Source organism: Megalopta genalis, unplaced genomic scaffold, assembly GCF_051020955.1.
Source record: "Megalopta genalis isolate 19385.01 unplaced genomic scaffold, iyMegGena1_principal scaffold0053, whole genome shotgun sequence".
NCBI lineage: Eukaryota > Metazoa > Arthropoda > Insecta > Hymenoptera > Halictidae > Megalopta > Megalopta genalis.
Window position 1 is genome coordinate 352,287 of NW_027476122.1, and position 14,274 is coordinate 366,560.

Here is a 14,274-nt window from a genome sequence, read left to right on the forward strand (position 1 = left end):
TAGATCTCGGTAAGTTATACGCATGCTGAAAATTTCATTGAAATCGTTTAACGCAATGGTAAGTTACAAGCGTTAAAAGATTGTAAAAATTGCAAATTTCTCATACTTATTGATCAAAAGTGTAAAAGGTCGGAACAAAACTGCGATTTTTGCGATCATTAATTATTTACAGCTCGTACGAAGGTCAACCGATTTCAGTGAAATTTTTAGCATGTACATAACTTATCGTTATCTAAATAATAAATGTATAATTATAATTATTAATATTATACAAATAATAAATTAAATTTTTTAAAATAAAATAAGCACCATTTTCAAAATAAACCAATGAGAAACGATTAAGATTTCCGAATGATTCAATTTGTATTGCGCTTGTCCTCCCGATGATGAATTGTAGACAATATCGATCTATCCGTGCGAAGCAGTATTTTCGTGAAAACGTTACTCTCCCTTATGCATTTTAGTATTTTACAGTATTATATATCGTCCGCATCTGTTCACCAAAAGTCGCGTCGCAGGCGAGTTTTCGTCGAGTCCCTCATTTCAAGAAATATATTTCGCTACCAATATTTTAGGGCATCGTTGGTCAGAATTAAAATTTTTCGTTGAAGATGGTCTCAAATTTTATTTCATTTTCAATTTATTAATAATTGATGATTATTTCAATGGAAATTCCATAGAAATCTTTGGAATACCAATTTTATTTTACATATAAATAAATATAAATTTGAAATGATTATGTCTAAAAATATAGCAGCAATTTCCTATCAAAAAGAATGCTTTCGTGGCCTTGCGGCTCGTTTTTGTAGTTGTTCACGATCGTTAACTATAAAAACGAGCCGCAAAGCTCGAATAATTGTATCTCCTCTTCCCAAATTGTCCATTTTTGTTTCTAAGCTGAGCATCAATTAGGGAAAATTTACTGTACACATAACAATTCCATACTTGATATATAAGGAAATTCATTTATTTAATAATAAGAAAGTTATGTATTTAATGTATCAAGAATGAAAAAAGTAATTGAAATAATTTTTAATTAGTTATTTAATATTTTCGGGGTTATTTTTATTAAAATTGTATAATTGGTATAACTGCGGAATCGAATGATGCGTGAGCAGTGAAAATCAATGTATTCAATGATCGGATGCTGCATGAGAAGTGAGAGGCGATTGAAATTGTTATTTACATATGTCGAGAATTTTGTGCGTGAAATTAGCGTAAATATTCGCGTGTATATTTTAATTTTTTGTAGAATCAATTGACAATATAAATTGATGAAATTTGATTATCAACAGTACACAACAATTCTGAAATTTCTTCGACATTTTGCATTTTTTGAAAATTCCTTAGTAACATATTATTTAATATCACCGAAATTCAAATTGCTGTAAATTTTCGCATTAGCATTGCTGAAATCAAAATTCGTATTAATCTAACATTAACTGGTGGCATTCAAATTGTAATTGCTATAAAATTAACATATGTTATGTAGTCTGGCTAGAATTTACTACTGCTATAATTTATATTATTTACTATTATAAATCGATAAAATATGATTATCAACAATATTGAACAATATAATTAACAACTCTAAAAATGCTTATGATATTTCAATTCTTATTTTAAATATCACGAATTTCACTGGAAAATCGATATATGTATCTATGTAAACACTGTGATTCTAATGGTTGTTGCACATTAGAAAACATACAGGATATTCAAAAGTTCGTGAAGAATTGAAATTTCGTTCGAAGAATCACTGTTCCTGTCAACAACCAAACTTCGACTGAGGAATAATTACCCTTCCACAAAATTTAACTATTTCGATCCCTTCATTATAAAGTTTTTAATTTTCCTATAGCCTCGGGCTATTTATAAATTTCTCGGAGAAAAAATTTTACAGATTCTCCGACGTAATTAACCCCTTACAATACGATTTCTTTCATTGTCATGTTGATTAGCATACTCTGTCGTTAATAAATTCTACACGAGACAGAAAATTTATATTTGTTACATTATATGACTGCATTGTTTTAAATGACAACATATTCAATTTTTATTGTAACATATTTTTGAACATTTAGTACATATCGAATATATATCATTCGAGCAAGGAGGGGATAGTTTCACCCTTAAAAATATAAACGAAGGAAAGAAATTTAATTTTTTAATATCTTTAAATTTTTATCTTAAATTTTTTTAATATCTGGTGCAATTTTAAAAATATGGAAGTTCTATCTCAAAGAAAATAAAAAGGGGTGCAAAATCTAATTTTCGCTGGAAGTAATTTCTTAATATCCAATAAAATTGTAGAAATATTTATGCAGAGAGGGAAACACCTACAAGATACCTTATTTATTCAGGAGGTAGTTTCGTACTACGAAAAATAAAAACATTTAATTTTCACTGCAAATATTTTGTTAATATACGGTTAAATTTCAGAAATAAACATGGAGATATGGTAATGTCTAGACATCGTTATTAAGGGGGTAGTTTCACCCTGAAAAAGGTAAGAATGGCGTGAAAAATTTAATTTTTGTTATAAACATTTTTTTAATGTCAAAACAATTTTGAAAACACATAAAGAAATAGAGTAAAATATACATATCGCAATTAAAAACGGGCTATTCCCCTCTAAAAAAAAATAGGAAAAGGGGATAAAAAGTACAAATTTTATTATACACATTATTTTAATATTTGATAAATTTGCTGAATATACAACAGGATGTCGTTGTTAAAGGGGCAGTTTCACTGTGCAGAAAATAAAAAGGAGATGAAAATTTTGTTCAGGAGCAATTAAAAGTATGAAATAAAATTGTCCGACATTCGTACCGGCGATTCTCGTCAACCACCGCTAAAAATCATCGAAAAATCGTAAATTATCCGTCGCGAAGCGTGCTCTTATTATCCGTCTTATTATCCGTCGACGACGAGCCAGAACTAGCGTAATCGTCTAACTCCCGCGAAATTTGCCCTAATCGCGATCATCTGAAGCTCTAGTGACTCCGTGTCATTGTTACAAGTGCGCCAACGATATTTCACCAAGTTCTAATTTGCTGGATCAACCGAAACTTGCTGGACCAATTGAATTTCGGCGGCTGGGGGTCGCGCGAACATAATAATCACATTTCCGATTCGGCGCGAATATTTTTGGCTCTGTGCACTGCCGGCACTACACCATAAATCGCACGAAACGAAAAATGGTTCGATGGAACTCGAGCGATAAGCGAAAATGGAACATTGTTAGTCGTTTTTCAAATTCGCGTGCTTCTAATAAGTTCGAAACGTTTCTCCGGTGTACGAAATCACCGTGATTCTGTGGAACGAAGTATTCCCTTTCCAACGAGTCCAAGAACGTTGGTCTGCGATGTTTTGTTGCAAATTTATAGCAGTTTTGAAAAAAAGTGTCCAAGATTAGTGTGATTTCTGAGGTCGTGGAATTCTAGGCGAACATTTTTTAGGGTGGTGTTCTTCGACTCATTTTAAAAGTCCAATTTTCCAGTTTCGTAGCATCTTAATTCTTCTGTTTTATAAATTTTATTTCGTTAATACCCTGCACTGTAAATACAAATGTTTCCGTCTTGTCGATTTCTCATATTCGCATACGTCTGAGTGGTTCAAAAAATTGTTTGGTTCACAATTATTTTAACGAACGAAGTCTCCCCTTTCGAATGAGCCCGAAAATATTGATCTATGATTTTTGTTTGCCATCGTATAGCACCTTGGATTCTCTTCCGAATGAAATCCTGAAATTCAAAATATCGTAACTTTGTTAACAAAAAAAACTATAAAATGGTGTCCTTAGATACATTACAAAGGGTGAAATCTTAGCTTTCGCGCCGTTTGGATTATTCAGTATTAGTGCCTTTGTATCTTTAAGACACCCCATTCTAAGTAGAGATGGTAATTTTTTGGTTATTTTCAAATTCACATTTCTCTTATAATTTAAACTTTTCATAGCGATTGAAATGACTATGATCTGATAGAATGAAGTCTCCTCTTTCCATTGGGACCAAAAACAGTGATCTACGAGCTTTCCTTGCCATTTTCTGCCATTTTACACCATTTTATGCTACTTTATGCCATTTTATGCTATTTTATATCATTTTATGCCATTTTCTGTCTACGGAAATTATTCAAAATTCAAGCAATGGATTTTCAAAAACATGTAATTCGCTATCCTCTCTACAATGATTGCAACTCTGTTACATAACGAATGTATTAGAGGCTGAGCAAAGCCGCTAATAGGATTCACGTCTGCATGCAATTCTGTTAAAGGGGTTTAATTGATTATTTTAGTTGCAGTCTGTTAATATCCGTTTTAACACGAGACCGCAAGCTTCTGTTAATCCATTAGATCGCGACGCGGATCGGAAATTACAGTGAGAACGCAGCAGTCAATCGGATGTGTGAACCACTTTGATTATTCCTCTATTGTAACTACATATCCGTATTTACAAACTTCCCTTTTCATTTATCATCGTATTATATTCATAAAATTCTGAACATTTCTTTATCGTTGCGTCAATATTTATTTTCAAAGAAATTGAAAACATACTGCAATCATATTTTCGAACCTCGAACGTCATATTTCGTTACATAAAATCAGTTACGATCTTCGGATTACGGCGGAACATTTTATTTAAAAAATCGACGTGATTGAAACAGTGCAGTTGCAAAATTTGTTATCAATGAAGCAGACTGAGAAATTATTAATTGCTCAAGAATTTGTATACATTTGTCTACGACAAATGATATAAATTATTAACATTATATTTACAATGAATTATGAACAATTTTATTACAGCAACAATTGTTGGCAATATATTTACAATGAATTACGAACAATTTTATCACAACAACAGTTTTTAACAAGCCACAATTATTAACAGCGAGAACTTTGTATAATTATGATATTTGCAAATTTTGAAAGCGTACGTTGCTAAACAGTAATTGTCGATTTTGGGTTAGGTTTCGTCATAGAGCATTTTTTAGGCGATAAATTCGTTCCCAATCCTGTTCTTTTAATAATAATCTACGGAAATAATTTGTTAATAATGGCAATTGTTAATAATGGCAATCCAAATTCGGTCATATTATAGAATATTGTATTGTATGTCGCGATCGACGTAGACAATTTGTATTTAACACGACCAAGCTGTGGATAATAACACTAGCTAATAACGAAAAGAAAAGTGCTAATCGTGCGAACCGTTCGGTTTCCCTTTGGAGCGGCTTCGCGGATTGAATCCATTGAATCTAAATCGTCTAAACAAACTGCAGTCAACCGAATTGTTACTGCTAATCAAATCGGACGCACCAAAACCGCCGTCGCGCCGGTGTAAATGAAATTCAACGTGGCAGGCGAATTGGATCGGAATTATACGATTCTAATTCCGCGTGTACGCGGGACATTACCAAGGTTCGATTAACCGCTGGCTAGTTCGAACGTGAAAACGACAAATCTCCGGGCAGTGTTAATAACGGCGTCGTTTAAACCACTCTACAATAATCCATAGATCGCCGATTGGAATACAAATCGTTCCGAAATAACAGTCAAGATACCGCATTTCAAAAATCGAAGAATTTAGAAATCGGAATCATAAAAATTAAAACATTTAGGAATCGGATGACTCAAAAATTCTAAATTTAGAAATCAAATGACATAAAAATTGTGAATTTGAAAATCAAAGCATTTCTAAATTGAAATCTTAAAAATCAAATAACATAAAAATCGTGAATTTAAAAATCGAAGAATTTATAAATTGAAATCTTAAAAATCAGGAAATTTAGAAACCAAATGATTTCAAAGTTGTTAATTTAGATATCAGAAGACTTAAAAATCGTGAGTTTGTAAATCGGACAGTTCAGAAATTGAAATCTTAAAAATCGGAAACTACAGAAACCAGATAATTTCGAAATTGTGAATTTAGAAGTATGCGCATTGAAACATCGTACCTTTCAAAACGGCTGGATCGAGAAACTGCAAGTTTCTCGGAAAGGAAGAATGTGTTTAATCCCGGCGTATAAATATTTCCAATTTGTTTATACGGCGGCATCGTTCCGCTGATATTTCACAGAAAAAGATGTTGGTCCCCAAAGGAACGGACGCGACTTATTCATCACGACCATGAATAATAATCAGAAAAGAATAACTGCGATTCCGTGCGAACTTTATGAATTCCGGAATTCTCGGCGATTTGCTTTATTTATTTTACGTCGGCGTTGCGCCGCAACAATGCAAATGTTGATGCAAATGCGCGAGTGCCTGATCTCCGTTCCTTCATGAAGTGGCTTAAACGACGAGTAACCAGGCAGAAAAGTATAAATTTCATTGTTTTATTTCTACACTTTTCATTGATAAGTCGATTGATAAATCGACGAGATTCCAATAGCAATGCATAGCGAATATATTTTGGTCAATTGGTGTTATTTTAATCATTTCGATGATAATTCTAAAGATAATAATTTGAAGGATAATAATTTCAAGGATAATAATTTCAAGGATAATAATTTCAAGGATAATAATTTCAAGCATAATAATTTCAAGAATAATAATTTCGAGAACTATATTTCCAAAGATAACAATTTCGGAGATAACACTTTCTAGAATACCAATTTCAAAGATAATAATTTCTAGGATAACAATTTCAAAGATAATAATTTCTAGGATAACAATTTCAAAGATAATTATTTCTAGGATCACTTAGAAGATAATAATTTCGAAGATAATAATTTCAAAGATAATAATTTTGAAGATAATAATTTCGAAGATAATAATTTCGAAGATAATAATTTCGAAGATGATCACAATGTCGAAGATAACAATTTCGAAGATGATAATTTCAAAATTAATAATTTCAAAGATAATTTCGAGGGTAATAATTGACAATTTCGGTCAAAATTATATTATCGTAATCGTGCTAAACACAAGTAAATACTAAATAAAATATAATTTTCTTGATATCGCGTTGTCTTCTTTATGAATCGTACAAGTTCTTTATTTTCTTGACTACTACAGTGAAGTCACGATGCTCATCCCCGATTCTCTCGCGGAACGGTACGTTATCCCAGCCAAAGTATTTGTAATTGATCCTTTTAAGGACCTTAAAGCGGCACCTCCTCGCGATGGTCTGCGCGTAATTGCAAGTCATGACGGCAGTCACTAACTTCGGTACGCCCAGGTAATGACGGATTATACTATCACCTCCAGTATCGGCTAATGGTACTTTCACATCTTCTCCACTACCCAGCGCATTGGCAACATCCACGGACAAGCACACTAAGCTCTCGCCAATATTTTGCTGCTGCATCTCCGGCAGCGTAGCCAGGAACATACACTCCATAATACAATCAACATCATAATATTCGAATAAATTTATCTGGTCGTTTATAGCAATCATCAAATCTAGGTAGGCATTGGCCGTGTGATGTTCACAATCTTCTCTGAAGCTCTCAAGCCAAGTCATTTCAGGAGGATGCCTGATGATCGGGGGAAGTCGATCGTACGGTGGTTGCCCCCACAACCACCGCGGGTCAATTTCATCTCTTTTTATTTTCTTAATTTTATTGAGAACGACACCAACAACTTTCTGAGTCTTGACTTCGATTGCGACAAGGCTGACACCGTCTCTAGTAACTGCCAAACACACCTCCTCGAGCGCTTTGACGCTACAAGGATCCGATAACAGATCTATGCCTTTGCAGATGCTCTCGTTGGGGAAAAAGCTTTTCCTTATTACTTCCAATGCTCCCTCCAAAGTATTCTCCGTCAGAGACTCGAACTCGATTTCTCCACCATTTATGGAGCCCCACTGAATGCAGGATTCAGTTGTAGTTCTGGAACTGAACGAAAAGAAACAATTAATTAGTATGCACGTATCTTGCAGCTTCTGATGGCGTGAGGTATAGTAATATTAAACGGTATATTAAACGACGGAAGCTTTAATCGAATCAAGTTTGCAGAAACGTTTGGAGATACAGTAATGTCTCCCTAACTGACGCTCGGATTACGCACAGAAATGGACAATCTGGGAAGAGGAGACACTATTACTCGAGCCTCGCGGCTCGTTTTTATAGTTATCGGTGAATCGACAACTTTGTAGACGACTCGTTTTTATAAGCGAATAAATTGGAAATATTTATACGCCAGGATTAAACACATTTTTCCGTTCCGAGAAACTTGCAATTTCTCGATCCAACCGTTTCGAATGGCACGATGTTTCAATGCGCATACTTCTAAATTCATAATTTCGAAATTATCTGGTTTCTGTAGTTTCTGATTTTTAAGATTCCAATTTCTGAATCGTCCGATTTTCAAATTGACGGTTTTTAAATTCTCTGATTTATAAATTTACAATTTCGAAGTTAGCTGATTTCTATATGATCTAATTTTTAAGATTTCAATGTCTAAATTCTTTGATTTACAAATTCACGATTTTTAAGTTCTCCGATTTCTAAATGTAAATTTTTTAAATTATCTAGTATTTAAATGTTCTAATTTTCAAGATTTCAATTTACAAAAATTTGAATAATCGTATCTCCTCTTCCCGACTTGTCCATCTTCGTGCACTATCCGAGCGTCAATTAGGGAGAATTCTCCGTATCCGGCCAAACTAGAGGTTGATTCGTGTCTCGATGAAAAATATATTTTATTTATAAATACTTAAATTCGTAAAAATAAATTGTTCTTTCTTATACCCGACACACGGAAAACATTAGTCAAAACAAGTGACTGAAGAATGTTCGCGGAAAAATATAGCAAAAATGTACGTACCATGCCATTTTAGTTCACTAAGAAATTGTCACTATGCTTCACTGGGAAAATTAACTGAGAAAATTCGCCGAAGTCTTCGCACTGATCACTGCTGTTTGCTGATTGCTGATTGTTGCTGCATTGATCACAGAATGAGTGTTTCCGTTGACATCGGCAGGCTATTTATACTGTCCTTGCTAAAGGACAGAACGTCCTAATCAGCAAGGACGAACAATGACAAAAGGATACTACCGGAAAAGATGCGCCAGGTATGAAAACGTCTCCCGTGGAAAACCATTAGCCACCGCTGCCGGCTATCAGGTAAGCACATGTACCTGCGATGACCGGTCGTGTCATACGGATTTTGCAAGGATTGGCTCGTTCGGTTAAATTAAAAAAAAAAAGAGAAGCGGCGGATTAGGCCAAGCCAGTGCAAATGAGTCAATGAAGGAACCATTGTAAACAGGCTCGCACCGAGCCTTGATGAAAATTATGATTTGCAAGGGAAAGCAGAACCTACCGGGAGTAAACAGGGTCTGGCTATTTACGGTAAATAAATAATAACAATATCTTATTTTAAGTTTAACAATGTATAAATATGTTTGACGTTCAAAATAAGAAACGAGACTCCTATTTTATTTATTGTTATTATTAATAAACAAAATTATATGGATTAATAGAAAATATATTTCAAATGATATTAAAAATTTCATAACTGAAATTAAATGATTATTACAATTGACTAATTATGAAAATGATGTAAGTCCATTTAAAGCCAGCAAACATGTATTATTTTGATTAAATTACATATTGATAAATTAGTAGTATTTTGTTTTTTTTGTACATAATATAACAGCTGTCTGTTGAAACGAACGACGTGATATTATTTCATGTAGTAAAATGATATAAATGCAATGCATATGCGACAAATGAACGCAAGTCGCTAGCTGAAATCTACACATGCATTCGACTGTGCACTAGCAAAAGTCCCGAAAAGCTGTTATTGAAATTAATTTCTCAATGCCATAAATAAAGTTTTTATTTTCAAATAAAACTTTTTTTAATAATCGCTCTATTCGTGATAGCGTGTCATAGCGTATTGGGGATCTCAATTTTGTATCGCGCCTCGGGCACCAGTACGCATTAATCCGCCAATGCTTCGGAGGACTGTTCATTTCGCCCTTGCTGAAGAACAGAGAACCTCGTATTCGTCAAGGACGAACAATGCCGGCGAAAAAGATGCCGGGCATGAAAATGCCTCGCGAATACAACCCTTGGTCGCCGAGGCCGGCCATCAGCTATATGTATACAGTGACTCCCACTGATATTCGAACACTTTTCAAGGTGCTATTTTAACTTTTTTAAAATTAGAGTAGACGATTTGAATTTTTTTTTAAATCATAGAGGGACCTGTATAATAGATAATGTTACAATTTTGCTATTACATACTTGGAATGACAAAACGAAGTAAAAAACTCTCGTTGTTTAACTTTCTTATCTGAGGAAGCTATTTTTGATCACTTTTGGGCTAATTTTGCCGATTTTTCGAACTTCGAGATATTTAATTAATGAATGTTTAATAAAATATTTATTAATAATTTCAATATATATCATTAGTTAATTATATTTATTAATAATGACAAAATCTATAAATTTCGAATACTTCTTTTGAAATATGAAAGTTAATTATTTAATAATAAAAAAGGATGTTTATATTATGAAATCTAACGAAAATGTAAAAAATGCGTCTTGTAGATCTCGGTAAGTTATACGCATGCTGAAAATTTCATTGAAATCGTTTAACGCAATGGTAAGTTACAAGCGTTAAAAGATTGTAAAAATTGCAAATTTCTCATACTTATTGATCAAAAGTGTAAAAGGTCGGAACAAAACTGCGATTTTTGCGATCATTAATTATTTACAGCTCGTACGAAGGTCAACCGATTTCAGTGAAATTTTTAACATGTACATAACTTATCATTATCTAAATAATAAATGTATAATTATAATTATTAATGTTATATAAATAATAAATTAAATTTTTCAAAATAAAAAAAACACTATTTTCAAAATTAACCATTGAGAAACGATTAAGATTTCCGAATGATTCAATTTGTATTGCGCTTGTCCTCCCGATGATGAATTGTAGACAATATCGATCTATCCGTGGGAAGCAGTATTTTCGTGAAAACGTTATTCTCCCTTATACATTTTAGTATTTTACAGTATTATATATCGCCCGCAGTCGTTTGCCAAAATTAGAGTCGGTGGCGAGTTTTCGTCGAGTCCCTCATTTCTTTCTGCTTCCTACGAGACAAAACGCTTTTCTGATTTATTACCTGCTACGGTTAATCCTTGGCATCCGCAGATATTTTCGATGTAACGATCAGACGCAACCATAAATTCGGGTCTACTCACGCGAAAACGGACACCGTTCGGAGTACTGTTTCGGATTTTGTTTAAATGTGACTACGTTGTAGCTTCTAGCGACTACGAACATATTTCACAAAATCTTAAAAATTTTCTAAATTTCCCCTTTGACAGGCCCGTGAAACAAAGTCGGACGTTAAGTTAATTATAATAATAAAATGGAATTTATAATAAAATGAAATATAATAATATAATAATTTTACCGAAAACGATTTCTAAAATGCCATTTTTTAAATAATTTATTAACACTTATTGGACAAAATTAAATTGTATTTAACAAAGTTATTGAATTAAATTAACGAAAATTGTTTATAGTTAAATAATTATTATTATTATTGAAAATTAAATCATTTAATTAAAGAAAATTATTCGAATGCTTTAGTTGCTAATTTAAAAAATCGTCAACTTCTCATGTTGTTTCGAAAATCTTTAAAAAATTAGTGTTTTCCTCAAGGTTGTTATTATCATTAAATATATTTTGCTACGTATTTTCCTAGAATTAAACAGTTTAAACAAACATCAGATATTAATGATTATAAAATTGAATACCCGGAACAATTTTTAGTAAGTTACTCCAACTCGAAAAATTTTTCTATAAAAAAAGGTCAGAGTCTCGTGTTTTTTTCCAAAAAATTCTTAAAAATTGCTTAAAAATTAGTATTAAGCTCAATGTTGTCGTGGACAAGAAATATTAATATTTTCTTGCAAACGTAAAAATACGCTCGCTCCAGATAAAAAATTGTTTAAACAATCACTTCATACAATTATAAAATTGATCACCCGTGATGCTCGTCGAGCCATTGCTGCGTCAAAAAACCGTACTAAAAACCATACAACATAAAAACAACATTAAATACATAAACAACAATCGACGAATAAAACCTGGGAAATCGAAGAACGGACTAAAAATTCTACGAAAACGTTAAAATTTTCTAAAAGAAAGATACGTGGCGATCATATTTCACGGCATATTCTGGCCGCATGACGTACCGCCAAATTTCCAGAAGAATTCATGTTCGTCCCGGTGCGCGCATCAACCAAAAAACTAATCTCGTTTCGAATGGAATCGAGCGAATTGTTTCACGTCGGGGAGAATGATTCTCGGCTGGCGGGGCGCGATGAATTTAAAGTTGATTTCGCATAAAACGCGCACAGGGTATCGCGAGAGAGCTGCCCTACTGTCCCATTATTTCCCGGCGGCCATATTGGTTTCATGGGGGTCCACGGGGGTCCATGGGAGCTAGCGGGAAATCGTAAAATCGGTGACGATCGGCCGGCCGCGGCCGGTTCGGTATCAGTGTTTCTATTACGCTCCTGTCCCGGTGTCTTTCGCGGAATCACGTTATTTTAACAGCGACAGTGGGACAAAAGACTGTATCGAACGGTCCTCTCGATTTGTGCACGCGTGCGTGCTGCGCATCGTGGGAAATCTCGTCGTTAAGCGAATAGGTTCGCATCGATGCCGGAAATACAGACGCGACCCGCGTCGTAACCTACCGTTATCTCGATGGACCCTTAAATTATTCGGTTGATTGCTGTTGCCGCACCGCGGACGCGCTGGAACCCCGTTCGAATTTCCCGCCAATCGGCCGTGATCGCCGCGATGGGCGCGCAGAGCTCCAAGAGGTGAGCGAAACCACCCGCTCGAGGACACTTATTAGGCCACGGTCACGCTTCCGGCCGTGATGATAACCGACGATGAATTTTATCTCGTAGATTCCGATTTCATTTACACGTCGCGAGACGATCTTTTCTCGATCTCGTTGTCGGTTCTTCGAAGATTTCAGTTTGAAACTCGAATTGCTGGGAGATGAGTTTCTTTTTCAGCAGACAAATTATCGCGTTTGAGAATTTTTCCCGGTGTAACTTGTGACGCTAGAGGCACGAATTTTTCGTAGAACGATTCTGTAGACTCTCGCGATCGTAACCGTATATTTTTTTACTATATCATGGAGCAATAAACATTTTTAAATGACGCTCGAAGAATGCCAGACACCGCTGACGTACGATTGATTTTAAAAACTAACCCTTTGCACTCGAATGGCGACTCCGAGGCGCCAACAAAATTTACCGTACCGCTACCAATATTTTAGGGCATCGTTGGTCAGAATTCAAATTTTTCGTTGAAGATGGTCTCAATTTTTATTTCATTTTCAATTCATTAATAATTGATGATTATTTCATTGAAAATTCCATAGAAATCTTTAGAATACAAATTTTATTTTACATATAAATAAATATAAATTTGAAATGATTATGTCTAAAAATATAGCAGCAATTTTCTTCCAAAAAGAATGCTTTCGTGTCCTTGCGGCTCGCTTTTATAGCTGGTGACGATCGTTAACTATAAAAACGAGCCGCAAAGCTCGAATAATTGTATCTCTTCTTCCCAAATTGTCCATTTTTGTTTCTAAGCTGAGCATCAATTAAGGAGAATTTACTGTACCTATTACGGAACGCTTTTCAGAGGGTATAATATTATCATCGATTTTACGACGATTAAAAATGTTATTGTTGAATATTTATACTACTGTTCGATGAATTGATGTTTGTAGATAAGATTATACATTTTGGAATATTTATTTAATACTAGATTTTTAGACAAAAAACAGCTGTTTTAAATGAGTTTATAAAAGTAACAATAAGACGTTTATTCTGATTCTCAACAAGTGTTATTGTAACATTTGCCGTAATCGTAAATTAAAAAATTGGTGACACGCCATTTTAACGGGTTCCGTAAATCTAATGTTAATATGAATAAAAAATAGTCGGAATAATGCGGTATAAAAAGTTTCAGAAATAAGTGTTTTATTCCAAAAAACTAAGGTCACCTTCATTTTCTTAAATTGCATCTTATATCTTTTACTTCATATCATTGTAGCTTGTGCCAAGACGAATCCAACGATATGTTACATCATGTCCTACGGACAACCTTGACGCACAAAAAATGCGATCAACGAAGTGATATGTTGTCATTGAAAACTGTGTTACGTCAAGGTCATCCGAAGGTCGTGGTATAACAGGTCATCGAATTCGTCTTGTGCAACTTAAAAAAAAATGAAAGTGACCTTGATTTCTTTACGTAAAAT

At 33.9% G+C, this 14,274-nt stretch overlaps 1 protein-coding gene across 1 annotated transcript; it reads right to left on the reverse strand.

The window, feature by feature from the left end:
- Positions 1 to 2,351: 2,351 nt before the first annotated feature.
- LOC143261504 (uncharacterized) lies at positions 2,352 to 8,888 on the reverse strand. Its single transcript, XM_076527923.1, has 3 exons — positions 8,777 to 8,888; positions 7,439 to 7,845; positions 2,352 to 2,377 (listed from the first exon to the last, which is right to left on the reverse strand). The coding sequence occupies exons 1-3, from the start codon at positions 8,782 to 8,784 to the stop codon at positions 2,352 to 2,354; spliced, it is 441 nt and encodes a 146-aa protein (XP_076384038.1). The 5' UTR covers positions 8,785 to 8,888.
- Positions 8,889 to 14,274: the final 5,386 nt, after the last annotated feature.